This window comes from Ranitomeya variabilis, chromosome 3 (assembly GCF_051348905.1).
Source record: "Ranitomeya variabilis isolate aRanVar5 chromosome 3, aRanVar5.hap1, whole genome shotgun sequence".
Classification (NCBI taxonomy): Eukaryota; Metazoa; Chordata; class Amphibia; order Anura; family Dendrobatidae; genus Ranitomeya; species Ranitomeya variabilis.
This window is the reverse complement of record NC_135234.1, coordinates 412,860,781-412,885,484: the sequence shown is the minus strand read 5'-3', so window position 1 is coordinate 412,885,484 and position 24,704 is coordinate 412,860,781. Positions and strand designations below refer to the sequence as shown.

Genomic DNA, 24,704 nt, shown 5'->3' with positions numbered 1-24,704 from the left:
TATAAAACGCTACAAAACCGCGAAAAAAACGCTCACATTAAGCATCCTATTTAATAGAATGCAATCCGCATTTTTTGTGCACATGCTGCGTTGTTTTCCTGAGCGGAATCGCATTCCAGAAAAAAACGCAGCATGTTCATTAACCCCTTCATGACCTTTTTTTCATTTTTCATTTCATTTTCCATTTTTCCGTGTTCGTTTTTCGCTCCACTCCTTCCCAGAGCCATAACTTTTGTATTTTTCCATCAATATGGCCATGTGAGGGCTTATTTTTTGCGAAACAAGTTGCACTTTTGAACGACATCATTGGTTTTAGCATGTTGTGTATTAGAAAACAGAAAAAAAATTCCAAGTGAGGTGAAATTGCGAAAAAAAGTGCAATCCCACACTTGTTTTTTGTTTGGCTTGTTTGCTAGGTTCACTAAATGCTAAAACTGACCTGCCATTATGATTCTCCAGGTCATTACGAGTTCATAGACACCTAACATGACTAGGTTATTTTTTATCTAAGTGGTGAAAAAAAATTCCAAACTTTGCTAAATTAAAAAAAAAAAATTGCGCCATTTTCCGATACCCGTACCGTCTCCACTTTTCGTGATCTGGGGTCAGGTAAGGGCTTATTTTTTGCGTGCCAAGCTGGCGTTTTTAATGATACCATTTCGGTGCAGATATGTTCTTTTGATCGCCCGTTATTACATTTTAATGCAATGTCGCGGCGACCAAAAAAACGTAATTCTGGTATTTCGAATTTTTTTTCGCTACGCTGTTTAGCAATCAGGTTAATGCTTTTTTTTATTAATAGATCAGGCGATTCTGAACACGGCGATACTAAATATGTGTAGGTTTGATTTTTTTTTTTTTTATTATTTTGAATGGGGTGATTTAAACTTTTATATTCTTTTAATTTTTTCACATTTTTTTTTTACTTTTTTTTTTACTTTTGCCATGCTTCAATAGCCTCCATGGGAGGCTATAAGCTGGCACCACTCGATCGCCTCTGCTACATAGCAGCGATCATCAGATCGCTGCTATGCAGCAGAAATGCAGGTGTGCTATGAGCGCCGACCACAGGGTGGCGCTCACAGCTATCCGGGATCAGTAACCATAGAGGTCTCAAGGACCTCTATGGTTACTCTGCAGAAGCATCGCTGACCCCCGATCATGTGACGGGGGTCAGCAATGCGCCGGTTAAATGCCGCTGTCAGCGTTTGACAGCGGCATTTAACTAGTTAATAGAGGCGGGTGAATCGCGATTTCACCCGCCGCTATTGCGGGCCCATGTCAGCTGTTCAAAACAGCAGACATATCCCGGCTTTGATGCGGGCTCACCGCCGGAGCCCGCATCAAAGTGGGGGTTCTGACCTCGGACGTACTATCCCGTCCGAGGTCAGAAAGGGGTTAAATTTGCGGAATCGCGGGGATTCCGCACACCTAGGAATGCATTGATCTGCTTACTTCCCGCATGGGGCTATGCCCACCATGCGGGAAGTAAGCAGATCATGTGCGGTTGGTACCCAGGGTGGAGGAGAGGAGACTCTCCTCCACGGACTGGGCACCATATAATTGTTTTAAAAAAAAAGAATTAAAATAAAAAATTGTGATATACTCACCTTCTGATGGCCCTGAAGTCTTCCCGCCTCTCAGCGGTGCACGCGGCCGCTTCAGTTTCCATGGATGCTTTGTGTGAAGGACCTGCAATTTCCGCGGCAATTCTGCGACGTGCGCACTTAGCCTAAGCCTGTATACAAAACTCATTGTCCTTTGTTCTGAAGCTCAGGGCCAATGTACAGTCAACAAGAACGGACATTCATTCTAAATTATGCTTTGAAATCCTACTTGCGTGATGTAGAGAGTTTGGGGACTCGCCAGTCTATGTAATTGCAGTATGATAGTGCTACTTTGTATAAGATAATTGCTTACCCAGGGGTCCTGCTATCTCTTATTTATTTCATTGAGCCTTCAGAATATTGTATTTGTTCACAATCTCCTACCACAATTTGTGTAAAGACACTATATGAAAAAATGGAATTTGAATTGCAAACAATTTCTTACTTTTGGAGATTTGAGACCTTTTACATATGTTCTATACATAGCCGGTAATTTAGAACACTCTAGTGACCTTGCATGTAAGCTTCAGTGCACATAGTATCCTCCAGGACTAACATGTTCATTTAATATCTCTTTGGAAATGTCATGTATAAGATTTTTCATTTGATATTTAACCACTAAAACCTGCACAAAATAATCCAACTCCAATCAAAATTTTTCCTTTTGCTTAACCAGTCATCAATAAACCGAATACCTAAAACATCACAGGTATACAGCTTCCCAGATACTTGGTGTGGCTTTGAAACAGTTAAGCACGCTATTTCACTTGATAAAATTAGATGTAGCAGCTGCCAACTTGACAGCTCTGGCATTGGAGGGTAATAGCACAGCACACCTATGCAATTTGCCTAGCATGCCACTCATTCAAAGTGAATGTACATGACTGCACTAGGCAAATAGCGCTATTAATGTAGCGCTGCAGCCATCCAGTTCCAAACTGTTACATCTGTAGCCCTAATTAAAGATATCAGGTAATTTATTGAGCACAGCTCCAATATGTCGCTATGCTATAGACTATAAATGAACCTTATGTGAAGTATTTTCTTCTCCATTGGTTCCGTGACTCTATGGCCGGCGTCACACTCAGAGTATGAAAATACGGTCCGTTTTTTACGGCCGTAATACGCAGAAATGTTCCCAAAATAGTGATCCGTATGTCATCCGTAGGCAGGGTGTGGCAGCGTATTTTGCGCATGGCATCCTCCGTATGTAATCCGCATGGCATCCGTACTGCGATATTTTCTCGCAGGCTTGCAAAACCGACATCTAATGGATTTATCTGCTCAAATGTTCGTTAAAACATATATACAGCATATATATATATATATATATATATATATATATATATATATATATATATATATATATATATACACTCACTGGCCACTTTATTAGGTACACCTGTCCAACTTCTTGTTAACACTTAATTTCTAATCAGCCAATCACATGGCGGCAACTCAGTGCATTTAGGCATGTAGACATGGTCAAGACAATCTCCTGCAGTTCAAACCGAGCATCAGTATGGGGAAGAAAGGTGATTTGAGTGCCTTTGAACGTGGCATGGTTGTTGGTGCCAGAAGGGCTGGTCTGAGTATTTCAGAAACTGCTGATCTACTGGGATTTTCATGCACAACCATCTCTAGGGTTTACAGAGAATGGTCCGAAAAAGAAAAAAAATCCAGTGAGCGGCAGTTCTGTGGGCGGAAATGCCTTGTTGATGCCAGAGGTCAGAGGAGAATGGGCAGACTGGTCCGAGCTGATAGAAAGGCAACAGTGACTCAAATCGCCACCCGTTACAACCAAGGTAGGCCTAAGAGCATCTCTGAACGCACAGTGCGTCGAACTTTGAGGCAGATGGGCTACAGCAGCAGAAGACCACACCGGGTACCACTCCTTTCAGCTAAGAACAGGAAACTGAGGCTACAATTTGTACAAGCTCATCGAAATTGGACAGTAGAAGATTGGAAAAACGTTGCTTGGTCTGATGAGTCTCGATTTCTGCTGCGACATTCGGATGGTAGGGTCAGAATTTGGCGTAAACAACATGAAAGCATGGATCCATCCTGCCTTGTATGGAGCATCTTTGGGATGTGCAGCCGACAAATCTGCGGCAACTGTGTGATGCCATCATGTCAATATGGACCAAAATCTCTGAGGAATGCTTCCAGCACCTTGTTGAATCTATGCCACGAAGAATTGAGGCAGTTCTGAAGGCAAAAGGGGGTCCAACCCGTTACTAGCATGGTGTACCTAATAAAGTGGCCGGTGAGTGTATATATATGTCATTGAGACACACGTATATATATCTATATATATATATATATATATATATATATATATATATATATATATATATATATATATATATATACATATATATATACATATATATACATATATATACTATATTTATATTTCATTCGGCGCGAGATATGTGAAAAGCCGGTAAATCAATTGCCGGCTTTTTCTTTCTCCTTCACAAACCCGACAGGATATGAGACATGGTTTACATGCAGTAAACCATCTCATATCCCTTTTTTTTTTGCATATTTTACAGCCAGGAGCTGTGCTAAAGCAGTCGCTCCTGTCTGTAAAATGTTGTGAATGAATGGAGTGCAGGGGAATGTCCTGAAGTTACCTTGAGTCGCGGTGATGCGCCCTCTGCTGGATGAACTCATATGAACTCGAGCCCGGGAAAATTTCCCACGCTCGAGTTCATATGAGGACATCCAGCAGGGGGCGCATCACCGCGACTCAAGGTAACTACAGGACATTCCCCTGCACTCCATTCATTCCCCGGGGTTTTACAGAAAGGAGCGACTGCTTTAGCAGAGCTCCTGGGTGTAAAATGATTTAATCCCTTCAGATGGATTTACATCGTGGGACTGACGGAACGACGGAAGGTATGGGATATTGTTGATTTTTTATTTCACCTTTTTTACAGGACGAGGGTCTTCAGGTGGATTACCAGTATAATAAAATATTACAACACCCTGTGTCTTTATTTCATTAAAAAAAAAGGGATATGAGATGGTTTACTGTATGTAAACCATGTCTCATATCCTGTCGGGTTTGTGAAGGAGAAAGAAAAAGCCGGCAATTGAATTACCGGCTTTTCTATAGAACACCGGTGCGTATTTCTCGCAAGTCACACTGCTGGTCCGTGTGTAATCCGTATTTTTCTCGCCCCCATAGACTTTCATTGGCAATTTTTTTGCGCAATACGGTGACAAACGCAGCATGCTGCGATTTTCTATGGCTGTAGAAGACCGTATAATACGGATCAGTAAAATACGGCAGATAGGAGCTGGGACATAGAGAATCATTGTACCGTATGCAATCCGTATTTTCTGCACCTCTCATACGTCCATAAAACTCGCTAGTGTAACGCCGGCCTATAAGTGAGGGCTTAAAGGGAATCTGTCTGTAGGATCAACCATTCAAAGCTGCCCATATGGGCATGTAGGTCATAGGGAGCACAATAAAATGATACCTTGATATCTTCTATCTGATATCTTACTCCAGAGAAATCCACGTTTTCTTATATGTAACTGATATCTTCCAGGACTATGGGCTGGACACTGATCTGCATGAGAATCTGCCTCCAGAGATTATTGTAAATAAAAGGGGAGTTACCAGTGTGATATGTAATGGTTACCAGTGTGATAAGTAATTGCTGCTGCCTGCTATGCAGATATGCAGAGCTGTGTGTGATTATAACTGACACATCTGTAGGTTCCTCTAAGGCTACTTTCACACTTATCCGTCGGTACGGGCCCGTCGCAATGCGTCGGGCCGACGTACCGACGGACGCTGTGAATAAACTGCAAGACGTGGGCAGCAGAAGCAGTTTTACAATGCATCCGCTGCCCATTCTGCAGTCCGGGGAGGAGTGGGCGGAGTTTCGGCCGCACATGCGCGGTCGAAAATGGCGGACGCGACGCACAAAAAAAGTTACATGGAACTTTTTTTGTGCCGACGGTCCGCCAAAACACGACGCATCCATCGCACGACGGATGCGACGTGTGGCAATCCGTCGCAATGCACTGCAAATGCAAGTCTATGGACAAAAAACGCATCCTGCGGGCAACTTTGCAGGATGCGTTTTTTCTCCAAAACGACGCATTGTGACGTGCGTCACACGACACTAGTGTGAAAGTAGCCTTAGTGCTTCAGCTTCCATCTCACAGGCAGTGTTGCAATAATGTTGCAATACAGCAGAGCTGTGAGAGCTGCAGCTACTAACGTGTTTGTAATAAAACATTGTTCAGTTCTACTGCTCTGTGTTACTTACATGTCTCATACTGGTAACTCCCTTATTCATTAACACCTTCATGACCTTGGGATTTTCCATTTTTCCGTGTTCGTTTTTTGCTCCCCTCCTTCCCAGAGCCATAACTTTTTTATTTTTCCGTCAATATGGCCATGTGAGGGCTTATTTTTTGCTAAATAAGTTGTACTTTTGAACAACATCATTGGTTTTAGCATGTCGTGTACTAGAAAAACAGCTGACATGTCCCGGCTTTGATGCGGGCTCACCACCAGAGCCCTGCATCAAAGCAGGGGTTCTGACCTCAGACGTACTATCCCGTCCGAGGTCAGAAAGGGGTTAAAATAAGCTCTGGAGACAGATTTTCATGTAGATCTTTGCTCTGCCCATAGTCCTGAAACAGCTCATTTACATATAAGAAAATGTGGATTTCTCTGGAATAAGGCATCGGATCACAAATATGAAGGTATCATTTTATTCAGCTTGTTGAAGAAATCCATTTTGCTGCTTTTCAGAAATTCATATCTAAAATTGTATGCTAATAAGTTGCTCAATGGACCACTAGATGAATTCATTGAGAGGTGTAGTTTGTAAGATGGGGTAATTTATTGAAGGGTTTTGCTGTTCTGGCATCTCAGGGTGTGACGCGGCACCCTCAAACCATTCCAACAAAATCTGAACTCCAATATGGCGCCTCTTCACTTTTATTTGGATTTTGGGCTAATCATCATTCTTCAGCACGGTCTAGAGATTTGTTAGGACTTTCACATCTAGAGATCCTTTTCTCTAATGTCTAAAAATGAACCATACGGCGCTGCTTAGTTGCTCCAGGTGAATAAGCAGCAAATATATGGACGAAATCACTCCCAATCGTCCCAGAAGTGGTTAATCAAAGAAAACTATATGTGATATTTGCGCTAAATGCACCTATATGAAGCCATAAATAGTTAAAATACTGGGGAATGTCATAAACTAGGTTCCTCATACAGGACCAGGATTAACAAGATGTATTTACCTTAATATCAAAGAGAAGGAGATCTGTGTCCAGTGCTGGCATGCGGAAAGGTCCTTCACTCATGTGCTGAAAGGTTGGTGTCTGAAGCCTTCTCTGAATCTCTGTTCCAAAAATATCCAATGTGTTGCAGAGCAAATAGTAGTATAGGAGACGCTGTCCTGGCCGGTGACTAGCGTACTCCCCAAGAGCTTGGTAACTGCCGTGCACAGGCAGTGGTGGCCGCGTGTATAGAGCTGAAGCCGACAAGGTGCAGGACCTTGTGTGACGTCACAGTCACGTGATGTGTACATGTGACCAGCTACAAAGCTGCGGAGCTACGGAGCTACAAATAGCACACATGACCAACTAATCCTACGCGTTTCAGAGTCGCTGACTCCTTCATCAGGGGTGGTGCTGTGTGCAGGATGTGTGCTTTATATAGCGTGCCGCCATTTTTTTTAAATTTTTTTTTAAATAATTTATTATTTGCTCATTGGATAAAAGCAAACAGTTCTATCTCCGTATTTAGACCGTGGGGTGCCAAAGTATTTAGTTCAAATATGTACCTCATTTCTTCTCTTGACATTTGGTGAATAAAGTTGCCACCCCTCCAGTCTTTTTTCACTATTTTCAGTCCAGTGACTAAAATGTCCTCAAGTGAACCCCCGTGATATTTGGCAAAATGTTGAGATAAAGGGTGTTCCGAGAATTTTTTACTAATGTTACACAAATGTTCTCTAATCCTTACATACATAGGGCGAATAGTGCGGCCTATGTATAATTTCTTGCAAGGGCACATAATGCTGTAGATAACTCCTTTAGTGGAGCAGGTGATGAAATCTTTAATATTAATTACTGTTGACTGATTGGAGATGGAGATTTGTTTCTTTGTGCCTAATTTCTTACATGATAAGCATTTTTTGCATGGGAAGAAGCCATTGGGGCGTTTTGATAAAAAATGATGATTTTTTTCTTCTTTCTCCAGAGGTCTACATATCGTTGGGGCAATTAGATTCCCCAAATTTTTTGCCCTTTTGAAGACGAATTTTGGACGCACTGGTAGTAACTCCCCAATTATCTTGTCCTCTTTGAGTATGTTCCAATGTTTATTTACAATCTTGTTCAGCAGTCCACTTTTAGAATTATATTGCATTATAATTGGAATCTCGTAATCTCCCCATTTTTCTCCATTCATTTTTTCTGACTTCTTTTCTGTCTGCATCAGGAGCCTTTCCCTCGGATGTTCTCCAACCTGTTCCTTAGTTTCTAACAGGAATTTTTTGTCATATCCTTTAATTACAAATTTCTCCACCAAGAGGTTTGCTTCCTTGTTACAGTCGTCCAGTCTAGAGCAATTTCTATGTGCCCTGATGAATTGGCTCTTTGGAACATTGAGAAGCCAACTAGGAAGATGACAACTGTCCAAGGCTATATAGTTTCCAGAATCAGTGGGTTTGTGATATATTTGAGTATGTATTTTGTTGCTGTCAATAAAAATTCGTAAGTCTAAAAAATTTATTTCTTTATTATTTATAACTGACGTGAATTTTAAAAAATAATCATTTATGTTTAAGTGTTGGATAAAATCATTTAGTAAAATGGGGCCCCCAGACCAAATAAAAATAATATCGTCAATGAACCTCTGCCATAGGACCAGGTTCGACCGTAGCTCACCCCCGCTGAAGATGGTTTCTTCTTCCCACCTTCCTACGTAAAGGTTGGGGTAACTAGGGGCGAACCTGGTACCCATGGCAGTACCCCATTCCTGGGAGTAGTAGTCCGCCCCGAATTTAAAATAATTGTGAGTGAGTATAAAATCGATACAGTCTAGAATAAAAAGGGATTTTTAAATAAGAATGAACTTGATTTTGTAAATAACATGCATCCCCGGGCTCCATATTTTTATTATTTACCTAAGGTCCACAAAGATCCGCTGCATCCACCAGGCAGACCGATCATCTCCGCCATAGGAGGGCTCACATCTAACCTTTCTAAATTTGTGGATTGCTACCTACAGAGACTGTGTCCCCTCCTTCCATCCTATTTAAAGGATAGTGCACACATTTTAAATATTTTGCAGAAGATACAATGGGAAGAACACTATATCATGGGGACTTTAGATATAACTTCCCTCTACACTGTGATTGAGCACAAAAAGGGATGTGAAGCAGTTGAATATTTTATGTCAAAGAATAGCCAGACACCCAGGGATCAGAATCTTTTTATTCTAGACTGTATCGATTTTATACTCACTCACAATTATTTTAAATTCGGGGCGGACTACTACTCCCAGGAATGGGGTACTGCCATGGGTACCAGGTTCGCCCCTAGTTACGCCAACCTTTACGTAGGAAGGTGGGAAGAAGAAACCATCTTCAGCGGGGGTGAGCTACGGTCGAACCTGTGTTGTGAATTTACTTTTTGCTCCCTCTAGTGGTTACTAGTTTTTTGACTCTGGTTTTTCTGTCATTCCTTTTATCCGCACCTGGGTCGTTAGTTAAGGGTGTTGCTATTTAAGCTCCCTGGACCTTCAGTTCTATGCCTGGCAACGTAGTTATCAGAGCTAGTCTGCTGTGCTCTTGTCTACTGATCCTGGTTCCAGTTATATCAGCTAAGTCCGCTTTTTGCTTTTTGCTATTTTGTTTTGGTTTTGTATTTTTGTCCAGCTTGTTCCAAATATATATCCTGACCTTTGCTGGAAGCTCTAGGGGGCTGGTGTTCTCCCCCCGGACCGTTAGACGGTTCGGGGGTTCTTGAATTTCCAGTGTGGATTTTGATAGGGTTTTTGTTGACCATATAAGTTACCTTTCTTTATTCTGCTATCAGTTAGCGGGCCTCTCTGTGCTAAACCTGGTTCATTTCTGTGTTTGTCATTTCCTCTTACCTCACCGTTATTATTTGTGGGGGGCTTCTATCCAGCTTTGGGGTCCCCTTCTCTGGAGGCAAGAAAGGTCTTTTGTTTTCCTCTACTAGGGGTAGCTAGATTCTCCGGCTGGAGCGTGTCATCTAGAATCAACGTAGGAATGATCCCCGGCTACTTCTAGTGTTGGCGTTAGGAGTAGATATATGGTCAACCCAGCTACCACTGCCCTATGAGCTGGATTTTTGTATTCTGCAGACTTCCACGTTCCTCTGAGACCCTCGCCATTGGGGTCATAACAGTTTGCCAGGCCCGTATTAAATGTTTAATGCATTGCAGAAGAGGGATTATAAGAAAGAAGATTCTGAGTTTTTTTTTTTTTTTTCTTCTTCCCCTTTACCTCAGAGTGGCTATGCTTGCTGCAGACATGAATGTCCAGACCTTGATTACAAGTGTGGACCAGCTGGCTACTCGTGTGCAGGGCATACAAGACTATGTTATCAGTAATCCTAGGTCAGAACCTAAAATACCGATTCCTGAACTGTTTTCCGGAGACAGGTTTAAGTTTAGGAATTTTGTGAATAATTGTAAATTGTTTTTGTCCCTGAGACCCTGTTCATCTGGAGACTCTGCTCAGCAAGTAAAAATTGTTATTTCGTTCTTACGGGGCGACCCTCAGGATTGGGCTTTTTCGCTGGCGCCAGGAGATCCGGCATTGGCTGATATTAATGCGTTTTTTCTGGCGCTCGGTTTACTTTATGAGGAACCCAATCTTGAGATTCAGGCAGAAAAGGCCTTGCTGGCTATGTCTCAGGGGCAGGACGAGGCTGAAGTGTACTGCCAAAAATTTCGGAAATGGTCCGTGCTGACACATTGGAACGAGTGTGCACTGGCCGCTAATTTTAGAAATGGCCTTTCTGAAGCCATTAAGAATGTTATGGTGGGTTTTCCCATTCCCACAGGTCTGAATGATACTATGGCACTGGCTATTCAAATTGACCGGCGGTTGCGGGAGCGCAAAACCGCAAATTCCCTCATGGTGTTGTCTGAACAGACACCTAATTCGGTGCAATGTGATAGAAAAATCGCAAATTCCCTCATGGTGTTGTCTGAACAGACACATGATTTAATGCAATGTGATAGAATCCTGACTAGAAATGAGCGGAAAATTCATAGACGCCGGAATGGCTTGTGCTACTACTGTGGTGATTCTACACATATTATCTCAGCATGCTCTAAACGTATAGCTAAGGTTGTTAGTCCTGTCACCGTTGGTAATTTGCAACCTAAATTTATTCTGTCTGTAACTTTGATTTGCTCACTGTCGTCTTTTCCTGTCATGGCGTTTGTAGATTCAGGTGCTGCCCTGAGTCTTATGGATCTGTCATTTGCTAAGCACTGTGGTTTTACTCTTGAACCATTAGAAAATCCTATTCCTCTTAGGGGTATTGATGCTACGCCATTGGCAGCAAATAAACCGCAGTATTGGACACAGGTTACCATGTGCATGACTCCTGAACACCGCGAGGTGATACGTTTCCTGGTTTTACATAAAATGCATGATTTGGTTGTTTTAGGGCTGCCATGGTTACAGACCCATAATCCAGTCCTGGACTGGAAGGCTATGTCAGTCTCAAGTTGGGGCTGTCGTGGTATTCATGGGGATTCCCTGCCTGTGTCTATTGCTTCTTCTACGCCTTCGGAAGTTCCGGAGTATTTGTCTGATTATCAGGATGTCTTCAGTGAGTCTGAGTCCAGTGCACTGCCTCCTCATAGGGACTGTGACTGTGCTATAGATTTGATCCCAGGCAGTAAATTTCCTAAGGGAAGACTGTTTAATCTGTCGGTACCTGAACATACCGCTATGCGTTCATATATCAAGGAGTCTCTAGAGAAAGGACATATTCGTCCGTCTTCTTCCCCTCTTGGTGCGGGATTCTTTTTTGTGGCAAAAAAGGACGGATCTTTGAGACCTTGTATTGATTATCGGCTTTTAAATAAGATCACTGTCAAATTTCAGTATCCTTTACCGCTGTTGTCTGACTTGTTTGCCCGGACTAAAGGTGCCAAGTGGTTCACCAAGATAGATCTTCGTGGTGCGTACAACCTTGTGCGCATTAAGCAAGGTGATGAATGGAAAACCGCATTCAATACGCCCGAAGGTCATTTTGAGTACTTGGTGATGCCTTTTGGGCTCTCCAATGCGCCTTCAGTTTTTCAGTCCTTTATGCATGACATTTTCCGGAAGTATCTGGATAAATTTTTGATTGTTTATCTGGATGATATTTTGGTTTTTTCTGATAATTGGGATTCGCATGTGGAGCAGGTCAGGTTGGTCTTTAAAATTTTGCGTGAAAATTCTTTGTTTGTCAAGGGCTCAAAGTGTCTCTTTGGTGTACAGAAGGTTCCCTTTTTGGGGTTCATTTTTTCCCCTTCTGCTGTGGAGATGGACCCAGTCAAGGTCCGAGCTATTCTTGATTGGACTCAGCCCTCGTCAGTTAAGAGTCTACAGAAGTTCTTGGGTTTCGCTAACTTCTACCGTCGTTTTATCGCTAATTTTTCTAGCATTGTGAAACCTTTGACGGATATGACCAAGAAGGGCTCCGATGTAGCTAACTGGGCTCCTGCTGCCGTGGAGGCTTTCCAGGAGTTGAAACGCCGGTTTACTTCGGCGCCTGTTTTGTGCCAGCCCGATGTCTCACTTCCCTTTCAGGTTGAGGTGGATGCTTCAGAGATTGGAGCAGGGGCCGTTTTGTCGCAGAGAGGTCCTGGTTGCTCTGTTATGAAACCTTGTGCCTTTTTCTCTAGGAAGTTTTCGCCTGCCGAGCGAAATTATGATGTGGGCAATCGGGAGTTGTTGGCCATGAAATGGGCATTTGAGGAGTGGCGTCATTGGCTCGAGGGTGCTAAGCATCGTGTGGTGGTCTTGACTGATCACAAAAATCTGATGTATCTCGAGTCTGCTAAACGCCTTAATCCGAGACAGGCCCGCTGGTCATTGTTTTTCTCCCGCTTTGATTTTGTTGTCTCGTATTTACCAGGTTCAAAGAATGTGAAGGCCGATGCTCTTTCTAGGAGCTTTGTGCCTGATGCTCCTGGAGTCGCTGATCCTGTTGGTATTCTTAAAGATGGAGTTATCTTGTCAGCTATTTCTCCGGATCTGCGACGTGTGTTGCAGAGATTTCAGGCTGATAGGCCTGAGTCTTGTCCACCTGACAGACTGTTTGTCCCGGATAAGTGGACCAGCAGAGTCATTTCCGAGGTTCATTCCTCGGTGTTGGCAGGTCACCCGGGAATTTTTGGCACCAGAGATCTGGTGGCCAGGTCCTTTTGGTGGCCTTCCTTGTCAAGGGATGTGCGGTCATTTGTGCAGTCCTGTGGGACTTGTGCTCGAGCTAAGCCTTGCTGTTCTCGTGCCAGCGGTTTGCTCTTGCCCTTGCCTGTCCCGAAGAGACCTTGGACACATATCTCCATGGATTTCATTTCTGATCTTCCGCTATCCCAGGGCATGTCCGTTATCTGGGTGATATGTGATCGCTTCTCAAAGATGGTCCATTTGGTTCCTTTGCCTAAGCTGCCTTCCTCTTCCGATCTGGTTCCTGTGTTTTTCCAGAACGTGGTTCGTTTGCACGGCATCCCTGAGAATATTGTGTCAGACAGAGGATCCCAGTTCGTTTCCAGATTCTGGCGATCCTTTTGTAGTAGGATGGGCATTGATTTGTCGTTTTCGTCTGCTTTCCATCCTCAGACTAATGGACAGACGGAGCGAACCAATCAGACTTTGGAGGCTTATTTGAGGTGTTTTGTCTCTGCTGATCAGGACGATTGGGTGACATTCTTGCCGTTGGCTGAGTTTGCCCTTAATAATCGGGCTAGTTCCGCCACCTTGGTTTCGCCTTTTTTCTGCAACTCTGGTTTCCATCCTCGCTTTTCTTCGGGTCATGTGGAGCCTTCTGACTGTCCTGGGGTGGATTCTGTGGTGGATAGGTTGCAGCGGATCTGGAATCATGTGGTGGACAACTTGAAGTTGTCACAGGAGAAGGCTCAGCGCTTTGCCAACCGCCGCCGCGGTGTGGGTCCCCGACTACGCGTTGGGGATTTGGTATGGCTTTCTTCCCGCTTTGTTCCTATGAAGGTCTCCTCTCCCAAATTTAAACCTCGTTTTATTGGGCCTTACAAGATATTGGAAATCCTTAATCCTGTATCTTTTCGTCTGGATCTTCCTGTGTCGTTTGCTATTCACAATGTATTTCATAGGTCCTTGTTGCGGCGGTACATTGTGCCTATAGTTCCTTCTGCTGAGCCTCCTGCTCCGGTGTTGGTTGAGGGCGAGTTGGAGTACGTGGTGGAGAAGATCTTGGATTCTCGCCTCTCCAGGCGGAGGCTTCAGTACCTGGTCAAGTGGAAGGGCTATGGTCAGGAGGATAATTCCTGGGTGGTCGCCTCTGATGTTCATGCGGCCGATTTAGTTCGTGCCTTTCATGCCGCTCATCCTGATCGCCCTGGTGGTCGTGGTGAGGGTTCGGTGACCCCTCACTAAGGGGGGGGTACTGTTGTGAATTTACTTTTTGCTCCCTCTAGTGGTTACTAGTTTTTTGACTCTGGTTTTTCTGTCATTCCTTTTATCCGCACCTGGGTCGTTAGTTAAGGGTGTTGCTATTTAAGCTCCCTGGACCTTCAGTTCTATGCCTGGCAACGTAGTTATCAGAGCTAGTCTGCTGTGCTCTTGTCTACTGATCCTGGTTCCAGTTATATCAGCTAAGTCCGCTTTTTGCTTTTTGCTATTTTGTTTTGGTTTTGTATTTTTGTCCAGCTTGTTCCAAATATATATCCTGACCTTTGCTGGAAGCTCTAGGGGGCTGGTGTTCTCCCCCCGGACCGTTAGATGGTTCGGGGGTTCTTGAATTTCCAGTGTGGATTTTGATAGGGTTTTTGTTGACCATATAAGTTACCTTTCTTTATTCTGCTATCAGTTAGCGGGCCTCTCTGTGCTAAACCTGGTTCATTTCTGTGTTTGTCATTTCCTCTTACCTCACCGTTATTATTTGTGGGGGGCTTCTATCCAGCTTTGGGGTCCCCTTCTCTGGAGGCAAGAAAGGTCTTTTGTTTTCCTCTACTAGGGGTAGCTAGATTCTCCGGCTGGAGCGTGTCATCTAGAATCAACGTAGGAATGATCCCCGGCTACTTCTAGTGTTGGCGTTAGGAGTAGATATATGGTCAACCCAGCTACCACTGCCCTATGAGCTGGATTTTTGTATTCTGCAGACTTCCACGTTCCTCTGAGACCCTCGCCATTGGGGTCATAACAACCTGGTCCTATGGCAGAGGTTCATTGACGATATTATTTTTATTTGGTCTGGGGGCCCAATTTTACTAAATGATTTTATCCAACACTTAAACATAAATGATTATTTTTTAAAATTCACGTCAGTTATAAATAATAAAGAAATAAATTTTTTAGACTTACAAATTTTTATTGACAGCAACAAAATACATACTCAAATATATCACAAACCCACTGATTCTGGAAACTATATAGCCTTGGACAGTTGTCATCTTCCTAGTTGGCTTCTCAATGTTCCAAAGAGCCAATTCATCAGGGCACATAGAAATTGCTCTAGACTGGACGACTATAACAAGGAAGCAAACCTCTTGGTGGAGAAATTTGTAATTAAAGGATATGACAAAAAATTCCTGTTAGAAACTAAGGAACAGGTTGGAGAACATCCGAGGGAAAGGCTCCTGATGCAGACAGAAAAGAAGTCAGAAAAAATGAATGGAGAAAAATGGGGAGATTACGAGATTCCAATTATAATGCAATATAATTCTAAAAGTGGACTGCTGAACAAGATTGTAAATAAACATTGGAACATACTCAAAGAGGACAAGATAATTGGGGAGTTACTACCAGTGCGTCCAAAATTCGTCTTCAAAAGGGCAAAAAATTTGGGGAATCTAATTGCCCCAACGATATGTAGACCTCTGGAGAAAGAAGAAAAAAATCATCATTTTTTATCAAAACGCCCCAATGGCTTCTTCCCATGCAAAAAATGCTTATCATGTAAGAAATTAGGCACAAAGAAACAAATCTCCATCTCCAATCAGTCAACAGTAATTAATATTAAAGATTTCATCACCTGCTCCACTAAAGGAGTTATCTACAGCATTATGTGCCCTTGCAAGAAATTATACATAGGCCGCACTATTCGCCCTATGTATGTAAGGATTAGAGAACATTTGTGTAACATTAGTAAAAAATTCTCGGAACACCCTTTATCTCAACATTTTGACAAATATCACGGGGGATCACTTGAGGACATTTTAGTCACTGGACTGAAAATAGTGAAAAAAGACTGGAGGGGTGGCAACTTTATTCACCAAATGTCAAGAGAAGAAATGAGGTACATATTTGAACTAAATACTTTGGCCCCCCACGGTCTAAATACGGAGATAGAACTGTTTGCTTTTATCCAATGAGCAAATAATAAATTATTTTAAAAAAAAATTAAAAAAAAAATGGCGGCACGCTATATAAAGCACACATCCTGCACACAGCACCATCCCTGATGAAGGAGTCAGCGACTCTGAAACGCGTAGGATTAGTTGGTCCTGTGTGCTATTTGTAGCTCCGTAGCTCCGCAGCTTTGTAGCTGGTCACGTGTACACATCACGTGACTGTGACGTCACACAAGGTCCTGCACCTTGTCGGCTTCAGCTCTATACACGTGGCCGCCACTGCCTGTGCACGGCAGTCACCAAGCTCTGGGGGAGTACGCTAGTCACCGGCCGGGACAGCGTCTCCTATACTACTATTTGCTCTGCAACACATTGGATATTTTTGGAACAGAGATTCAGAGAAGGCTTCAGACACCAACCTTTCAGCACATGAGTGAAGGACCTTTCCGCATGCCAGCACTGGACACAGATCTCCTTCTCTTTGATATTAAGGTAAATACATCTTGTTAATCCTGGTCCTGTATGAGGAACCTAGTTTATGACATTCCCCAATATTTTAACTATTTATGGCTTCATATAGGTGCATTTAGCGCAAATATCACATATAGTTTTCTTTGATTAACCACTTCTGGGACGATTGGGAGTGATTTCGTCCATATATTTGCTGCTTATTCACCTGGAGCAACTAAGCAGCGCCGTATGGTTCATTTTTAGACATATTTATTATCTTTCATCACTCCTTTCCAGAGCCAGCAGCTTTAATTTTTTTTTTTTTTTTTCTAAACAAACTAGAATGAGTGAACTATGGTGTGATAGGAAAAATAGGGTTCATGCAATCCAAAAATTTTTTAACATTGTTCATTCAGAGATACCTATGGAATCGAATAAGGACGATATAAAAAATGCCATAGACTCATTAAAAACTCTAGAACAGCATTTAATAAAGGAGATGAGGGACCTATGGGAGATAGCTACTCTTGAGAGATATTTATCACTTGACTATATACCTAAGGGCCTGGTGGTACAAAAGTCACTGTCAGGCGACATTGGCGATCCAAACACGCTAGATGAATGGAACGCCATGTTCCACGAATTTTCAGTGAGAGCAGTATCATTTATTATCGAAAAAAGAAGGAAAGAACTAATTAAAATAAGGAATGAAATAGCTAAGCTTTTTGAAGTGATCAAACCATTTGAGATGCATCCTGAACTGATTAAACTCTCCAATAGCATACGCAGAAGGATCAAAATTAAAGAAAATGAAATTATGGAAAGGAAAAAAAGAAAATTTGGTAGGGATCTATTTGAGGAAGGGAAGTGTCCTCAATTAACTGGTCTAGAGCATAATGATCATCCCGAAGTAGGTAGAAAGAAAAAAATTAAGACACCCCATTTGGAGCAGGGCCATACTCCAATACATAACTTCCCAATGGTAACAATTGATGAAATAAATGGTGATGCCAGTTCATTGTTATCATCAAGTGAAAGATATTCTATCCACTTGACTTCTGATGTAGAAAACTTCACAATTAACGAAACAAATGTAAATAACGGCACAGAAGACACCAATATGGAAGATAATCTCATTCAATCAAATATTGCCCCGGATATCTCCACCCCAATACCAACTATTGAAACACATAATAGATTCCTAGCATTTGAAAATAATGACAATACCCCTGGGATTTCCTGGGAACAATCTAATTCACAACCTCTACGACAGAAACAGGTGACATCTTTCATGTTAGGACAGAAAGATAAAAAATTACAACAAAATAAACCAAAAAATCACACAAAGCCATCTCCCTCCTTTTTTTCAAAAGGGACAAAGAAAAAACGAAAAAGGGGATGTAGGGGCGGGAAATCAACCAAAAAAGAGAGATCAGTACATCAACAACAGGAAAACATCTCAGCACAATTAAAACAGAAGATCTTCAATCTGAGCAATCACACACTGAGCAACAATGAGGCTTGCTTACTCAATAGGGGCCTTAAATACGCACCAAGTACAAAGTTCAATAAATTTCAGGCCTACATAGGGGTGAAACTGTTCATGAGGAAACTGGCTATTAAGAAACATTATCTAAAAAAGAAGCTAAGCATGGCAAATAATGATGGATCAATGGATACTTTTGATCCGTATCAACACACCCATCTCAAAAAGAAATCAAATTTTAACCCGATCCAGGAATATTCTGAGGCGTTTGAGGCCTTTCAGAATAACGTGATTCGGGATATTAGAAAAATTTCGGACAGAAAATGTTCTCAGTTCAAGTATAATTTGTCTAATCAAGAACGTAGGGCGATTCAACAACTTCAAGACAACAAACAAATAACCATCAGACCGGCCGATAAAGGGGGTGGTATAGTTATACTTAACACTCCCGATTATGTTAAAGAATCTCTACGGCTGTTGAGTGACAATCGCACCTATAAGAAACTAACCATGGACCCATCAGCTAACTATCTGAAAGAAATGCAAAGCTTGATACAAACAGGTTTCCAAAAGGGATTTTTAAATAAGAATGAACTTGATTTTGTAAATAACATGCATCCCCGGGCTCCATATTTTTATTATTTACCTAAGGTCCACAAAGATCTGCTGCATCCACCAGGCAGACCGATCATCTCCGCCATAGGAGGGCTCACATCTAACCTTTCTAAATTTGTGGATTGCTACCTACAGAGACTGTGTCCCCTCCTTCCATCCTATTTAAAGGATAGTGCACACATTTTAAATATTTTGCAGAAGATACAATGGGAAGAACACTATATCATGGGGACTTTAGATATAACTTCCCTCTACACTGTGATTGAGCACAAAAAGGGATGTGAAGCAGTTGAATATTTTATGTCAAAGAATAGCCAGACACCCAGGGATCAGAATCTTTTTATTCTAGACTGTATCGATTTTATACTCACTCACAATTATTTTAAATTCGGGGCGGACTACTACTCCCAGGAATGGGGTACTGCCATGGGTACCAGGTTCGCCCCTAGTTACGCCAACCTTTACGTAGGAAGGTGGGAAGAAGAAACCATCTTCAGCGGGGGTGAGCTACGGTCGAACCTGGTCCTATGGCAGAGGTTCATTGACGATATTATTTTTATTTGGTCTGGGGGCCCCATTTTACTAAATGATTTTATCCAACACTTAAACATAAATGATTATTTTTTAAAATTCACGTCAGTTATAAATAATAAAGAAATACATTTTTTAGACTTACGAATTTTTATTGACAGCAACAAAATACATACTCAAATATATCACAAACCCACTGATTCTGGAAACTATATAGCCTTGGACAGTTGTCATCTTCCTAGTTGGCTTCTCAATGTTCCAAAGAGCCAATTCATCAGGGCACATAGAAATTGCTCTAGACTGGACGACTATAACAAGGAAGCAAACCTCTTGGTGGAGAAATTTGTAATTAAAGGATATGACAAAAAATTCCTGTTAGAAACTAAGGAACAGGTTGGAGAACATCCGAGGGAAAGGCTCCTGATGCAGACAGAAAAGAAGTCAGAAAAAATGAATGGAGAAAAATGGGGAGATTACGAGATTCCAATTATAATGCAATATAATTCTAAAAGTGGACTGCTGAACAAGATTGTAAATAAACATTGGAACATACTCAAAGAGGACAAGATAATTGGGGAGTTACTACCAGTGCATCCAAAATTCGTCTTCAAAAGGGCAAAAAATTTGGGGAATCTAATTGCCCCAACGATATGTAGACCTCTGGAGAAAGAAGAAAAAAATCATCATTTTTTATCAAAACGCCCCAATGGCTTCTTCCCATGCAAAAAATGCTTATCATGTAAGAAATTAGGCACAAAGAAACAAATCTCCATCTCCAATCAGTCAACAGTAATTAATATTAAAGATTTCATCACCTGCTCCACTAAAGGAGTTATCTACAGCATTATGTGCCCTTGCAAGAAATTATACATAGGCCGCACTATTCGCCCTATGTATGTAAGGATTAGAGAACATTTGTGTAACATTAGTAACAAATTCTCGGAACACCCTTTATCTCAACATTTTGCCAAATATCACGGGGGTTCACTTGAGGACATTTTAGTCACTGGACTGAAAATAGTGAAAAAAGACTGGAGGGGTGGCAACTTTATTCACCAAATGTCAAGAGAAGAAATGAGGTACATATTTAAACTAAATACTTTGGCCCCCCATGGTCTAAATATGGAGATAGAACTGTTTGCTTTTATCCAATGAGCAAATAATAAATTATTTAAAAAAAAAAAAAAAAAATGGCGGCACGCTATATAAAGCACACATCCTGCACACAGCACCATCCCTGATGAAGGAGTCAGCGACTCTGAAACGCGTAGGATTAATTGGTCCTGTGTGCTATTCGTAGCTCCGTAGCTCCGCAGCTTTGTAGCTGGTCACGTGTACACATCACGTGACTGTGACGTCACACAAGGTTCTGCACCTTGTCGGCTTCAGCTCTATACACGCGGCCGCCACTGCCTGTGCACGGCAGTTACCAAGCTCTGGGGGAGTACGCTAGTCACCGGCCGGGACAGCGTCTCCTATACTACTATTTGCTCTGCAACACATTGGATATTTTTGGAACAGAGATTCAGAGAAGGCTTCAGACACCAACCTTTCAGCACATGAGTGAAGGACCTTTCCGCATGCCAGCACTGGACACAGATCTCCTTCTCTTTGATATTAAGGTAAATACATCTTGTTAATCCTGGTCCTGTATGAGGAACCTAGTTTATGACATTCCCCAGTATTTTAACTATTTATGGCTTCATATAGGTGCATTTAGCGCAAATATCACATATAGTTTCCTTTTCTCTAATGGTCACCATTGCGAACATCGTTGACTGTGGGAGGTTGGCATGGACTGTTTTTATTTTAGGCCCTGATTTAATTAAGCTGTGATTATCCACTACTGGACAACCCAGACTTAACACAGAAGACACAGATCACAAAGGTGGTCAAATGATTCCAGAACAGACCGAAGCACTGCTGAAAATGGCAGAAGACGATCACCGGTGAGTATGTCACTGCATTCATTACACATACACAAATCACTGCTGAAAAAAATACCGGCGTGCTCCTTTAACACTTACAAGTAACGTACGTGCATAATAGAAGCCTCTTTATCAGCTCAGTGAAGTTCTTGATAGCTCATATATTATCACTCCATAACTTGCGCCTGCGAGAGTTACAGAATATGTCATTTACATTATAATTGGATTTTCATATGGCTGCCAGTGGATAATGACTTACCCCTGTTCTTCCATCATTTCCTGCAGCTCCATGCACTTTAGTTCTACCCTTCTTTTCCGCTCATGATCCAAAATTTCTCTGTGGGCCTTCTTAACAAGGTTGGGCTCTGCAGCTCTTGCTTCTTCTTCTGATTTATGCCAGGTGCCCGAGGCACTGGGCTGGGTAACACCATTGGCAGCTTCCTGTGGTGATGGAATTCTGGCACCATTATTGCAAATCGACATTGCAATGCCTCCTTACAGCTCTTATGTTTCCTGTAAAAAAATGCAAACAGATTCATTTAAGCTAACGTTTATTCCTTATCTTTCACACACCTTTGAAACAGAACAGTAACCGGAAATAGTCTCCATGCTCTGAGCCGCTCTGTTAAATTAAAGCTGACGGCTTAATGGAGGAAGAGCTGTACTAATCTGCTTTTCTGCTAGACAGTGACCAACGCTGCCAACCAAGCAGCACAAGCTACATTATGAAGGCTTCCATTGCAGACAGAGAAGTCAATTCTCATATATTAGGGATTTGGGAGAACTGACCATGTGTAAAACACAGCGAGAGATTGCCGCGCACCCCAAAGGGAACAAATTGTAATAGCTAATTGGAAAAGTAGCTCTGGCAGCGTTAGGAGCTATTATGCACATTGTAATGTAATTACAGACACACCTTAGGAGTACTGCGGATGGTAAGCTGCTATTAGATGTATTATTAAACAATGCGGACGGAATTCATTTTCTTTACTGAGCGTAAGCAAAATATAAACAAAAATGAGATAACCATGCAATGAAACAGCGGGAATACTACGATGATGATAAAAAATATTTCATACTAGAAAATTATTTGGGTTCCAGGAGAGAAACACAATTGAGATGTGAAGTATAATTTTGATTATGTTTCTGTATTCCCACTGCCTTCTAGGTTAGCTTTTCTTATGGAAGATATACACTCACCGGCCACTTTATTAGGTACACCTGTCCAACTTCTTGTTAACACTTAATTTCTAATCAGCCAATCACATGGCGGCAACTCAGTGCATTTAGGCATGTAGACATGGTCAAGACAATCTCCTGCAGTTCAAACCGAGCATCAGTATGGGGAAGAAAGGTGATTTGAGTGCCTTTGAACGTGGCATGGTTGTTGGTGCCAGAAGGGCTGGTCTGAGTATTTCAGAAACTGCTGATCTACTGGGATTTTCACGCACAACCATCTCTAGGGTTTACAGAGAATGGTCCGAAAAAGAAAAAAAATCCAGTGAGCGGCAGTTCTGTGGGCGGAAATGCCTTGTTGATGCCAGAGGTCAGAGGAGAATGGGCAGACTGGTTCGAGCTGATAGAAAGGCAACAGTGACTCAAATCGCCACCCGTTACAACCAAGGTAGGCCTAAGAGCATCTCTGAATGCACAGTGCGTCGAACTTTGAGGCAGATGGGCTACAGCAGCAGAAGACCACACCGGGCACCACTCCTTTCAGCTAAGAACAGGAAACTGAGGCTACAATTTGCACAAGCTCATCGAAATTGGACAGTAGAAGATTGGAAAAACGTTGCTTGGTCTGATGAGTCTCGATTTCTGCTGCGACATTCGGATGGTAGGGTCAGAATTTGGCGTAAACAACATGAAAGCATGGATCCATCCTGCCTTGTATGGAGCATCTTTGGGATGTGCAGCCGACAAATCTGCGGCAACTGTGTGATGCCATCATGTCAATATGGACCAAAATCTCTGAGGAATGCTTCCAGCACCTTGTTGAATCTATGCCACGAAGAATTGAGGCAGTTCTGAAGGCAAAAGGGGGTCCAACCCGTTACTAGCATGGTGTACCTAATAAAGTGGCCGGTGAGTGTATATCTACATTGTGGAACACTGGATACAACGAGAAGGCAACCAAACAGCGCTTTACAGTTTGCACACATTATAGTCGCTGTCCCCGATGGGGCTCACAATCTAGATTCCCTATCAGTATGTCTTTGGAATGTGGGAGGAAACCGGAGAACCCGGAGGAAACCCACTCAGAAGTAATCAAGCAACTTTCTTAGAGCCCTAAAGTGGCCTAGGTATTTTGCTTTTGGATGAATAAAAGTGTAACGTACATACACACCTCTCAGCACATGGTGTGGGATGAGCCTGCAAGGGTTAATTTATCTCCTCTCATTCAATCCAACACTTAACCTCTGTTCTAGGCTACAAAGTGAGCATAAATCATATCCCGACACATTCCACACACCCCTGCTACACAACATGCTGCCATCACTCATCAAACACATGGGGTGATAAGTCCCCAAAATATGCTACTGCCTGACAATCAAAAATAATGTCACACACTCTCTGAAAGGCTATGGATTCTTTAGAGCATACAAGTATCAAACTTATTAAAGATTTATAAAATTACAGTGCTTACAAGAAAAGGTACAAAAAGGTAAAAATAAAGTGAAGCCATATTTGGTGTTACCGTAAATAGGTTAGTACAAGGAAATGGGTGAAAAAATGACACAGCTGTCCTTACTTTAAGAGATTGTCCACTACTCTAACTCAGTTACTGTGTTTGCCATATATGCTTATGTATAATGCCCCTATACACAGTGGAGGAAAAAAGTATTTGGCCAGCCACCAAATGTGCAAGTTCTCCCACTTAAAAAGATGAGAGAGGCCTGTAATTGACATCATAGGTAGACCACAACTATGAGAGACAAAATGAGAAAACAATTCCAGAAAATCACCTTGTCTGATTTGGCAAGATTTATTTTGCAAATTATGGTGGAAATAAGTATTGGGTCATTAACAAAAGTTAATCTCAATATTTTGTTATATACGCTTTGTTGACAGAGGTCAATGTTTTCTGTAAGTAAAGAAACACCGTGAGCACTACTATAAGAGGTGCTAAGGTAGGTTCCCCAAGCGGTTCAATAGTATAATAAAACCTTGCACTCAACTTTGTGGTGTGATGATTTATTGTAGTATGCTTAAGAAACGTTTCGGAGCCTCTTAAAGAAGAAGTTACAGGTCTGCGAGAGCCAGAAATCTTGCATGTTTTAGGTGACCAAATACTTATTTTCCACCATAATTTGCAAAATAAATCTTGCCAAATCAGACAAGGTGATTTTCTGGATTTGTTTTCTCATTTAGACTCCCATAGTTGTGGTCTACCTATGATGTCAATTACAGGCCTCTCTCATCTTTTTCTGTGGGAGAACTTGAACAATTGGAGGCTGACTAAATACTTTTTTTCCCACTGTAACGCAAAATACCTTTTTTGCCAG

General features: G+C 42.1%; 1 protein-coding gene across 4 annotated transcripts in view; it reads right to left on the bottom strand.

Annotated features, from left to right (window-relative positions):
* SRRM3 (serine/arginine repetitive matrix 3) overlaps positions 1–24,704 on the bottom strand; it is a 678,443-nt gene that overhangs the window by 333,114 nt on the left and 320,625 nt on the right. For all 4 annotated transcript variants that reach the window (XM_077296283.1, XM_077296282.1, XM_077296284.1 and 1 more), the window contains exon 4: positions 21,458–21,711. In XM_077296283.1, coding sequence (XP_077152398.1) covers positions 21,458–21,681 — 224 coding nt within the window. In that variant the 5' untranslated portion in view covers positions 21,682–21,711. The remainder of the gene's footprint in view (positions 1–21,457; positions 21,712–24,704) is intronic.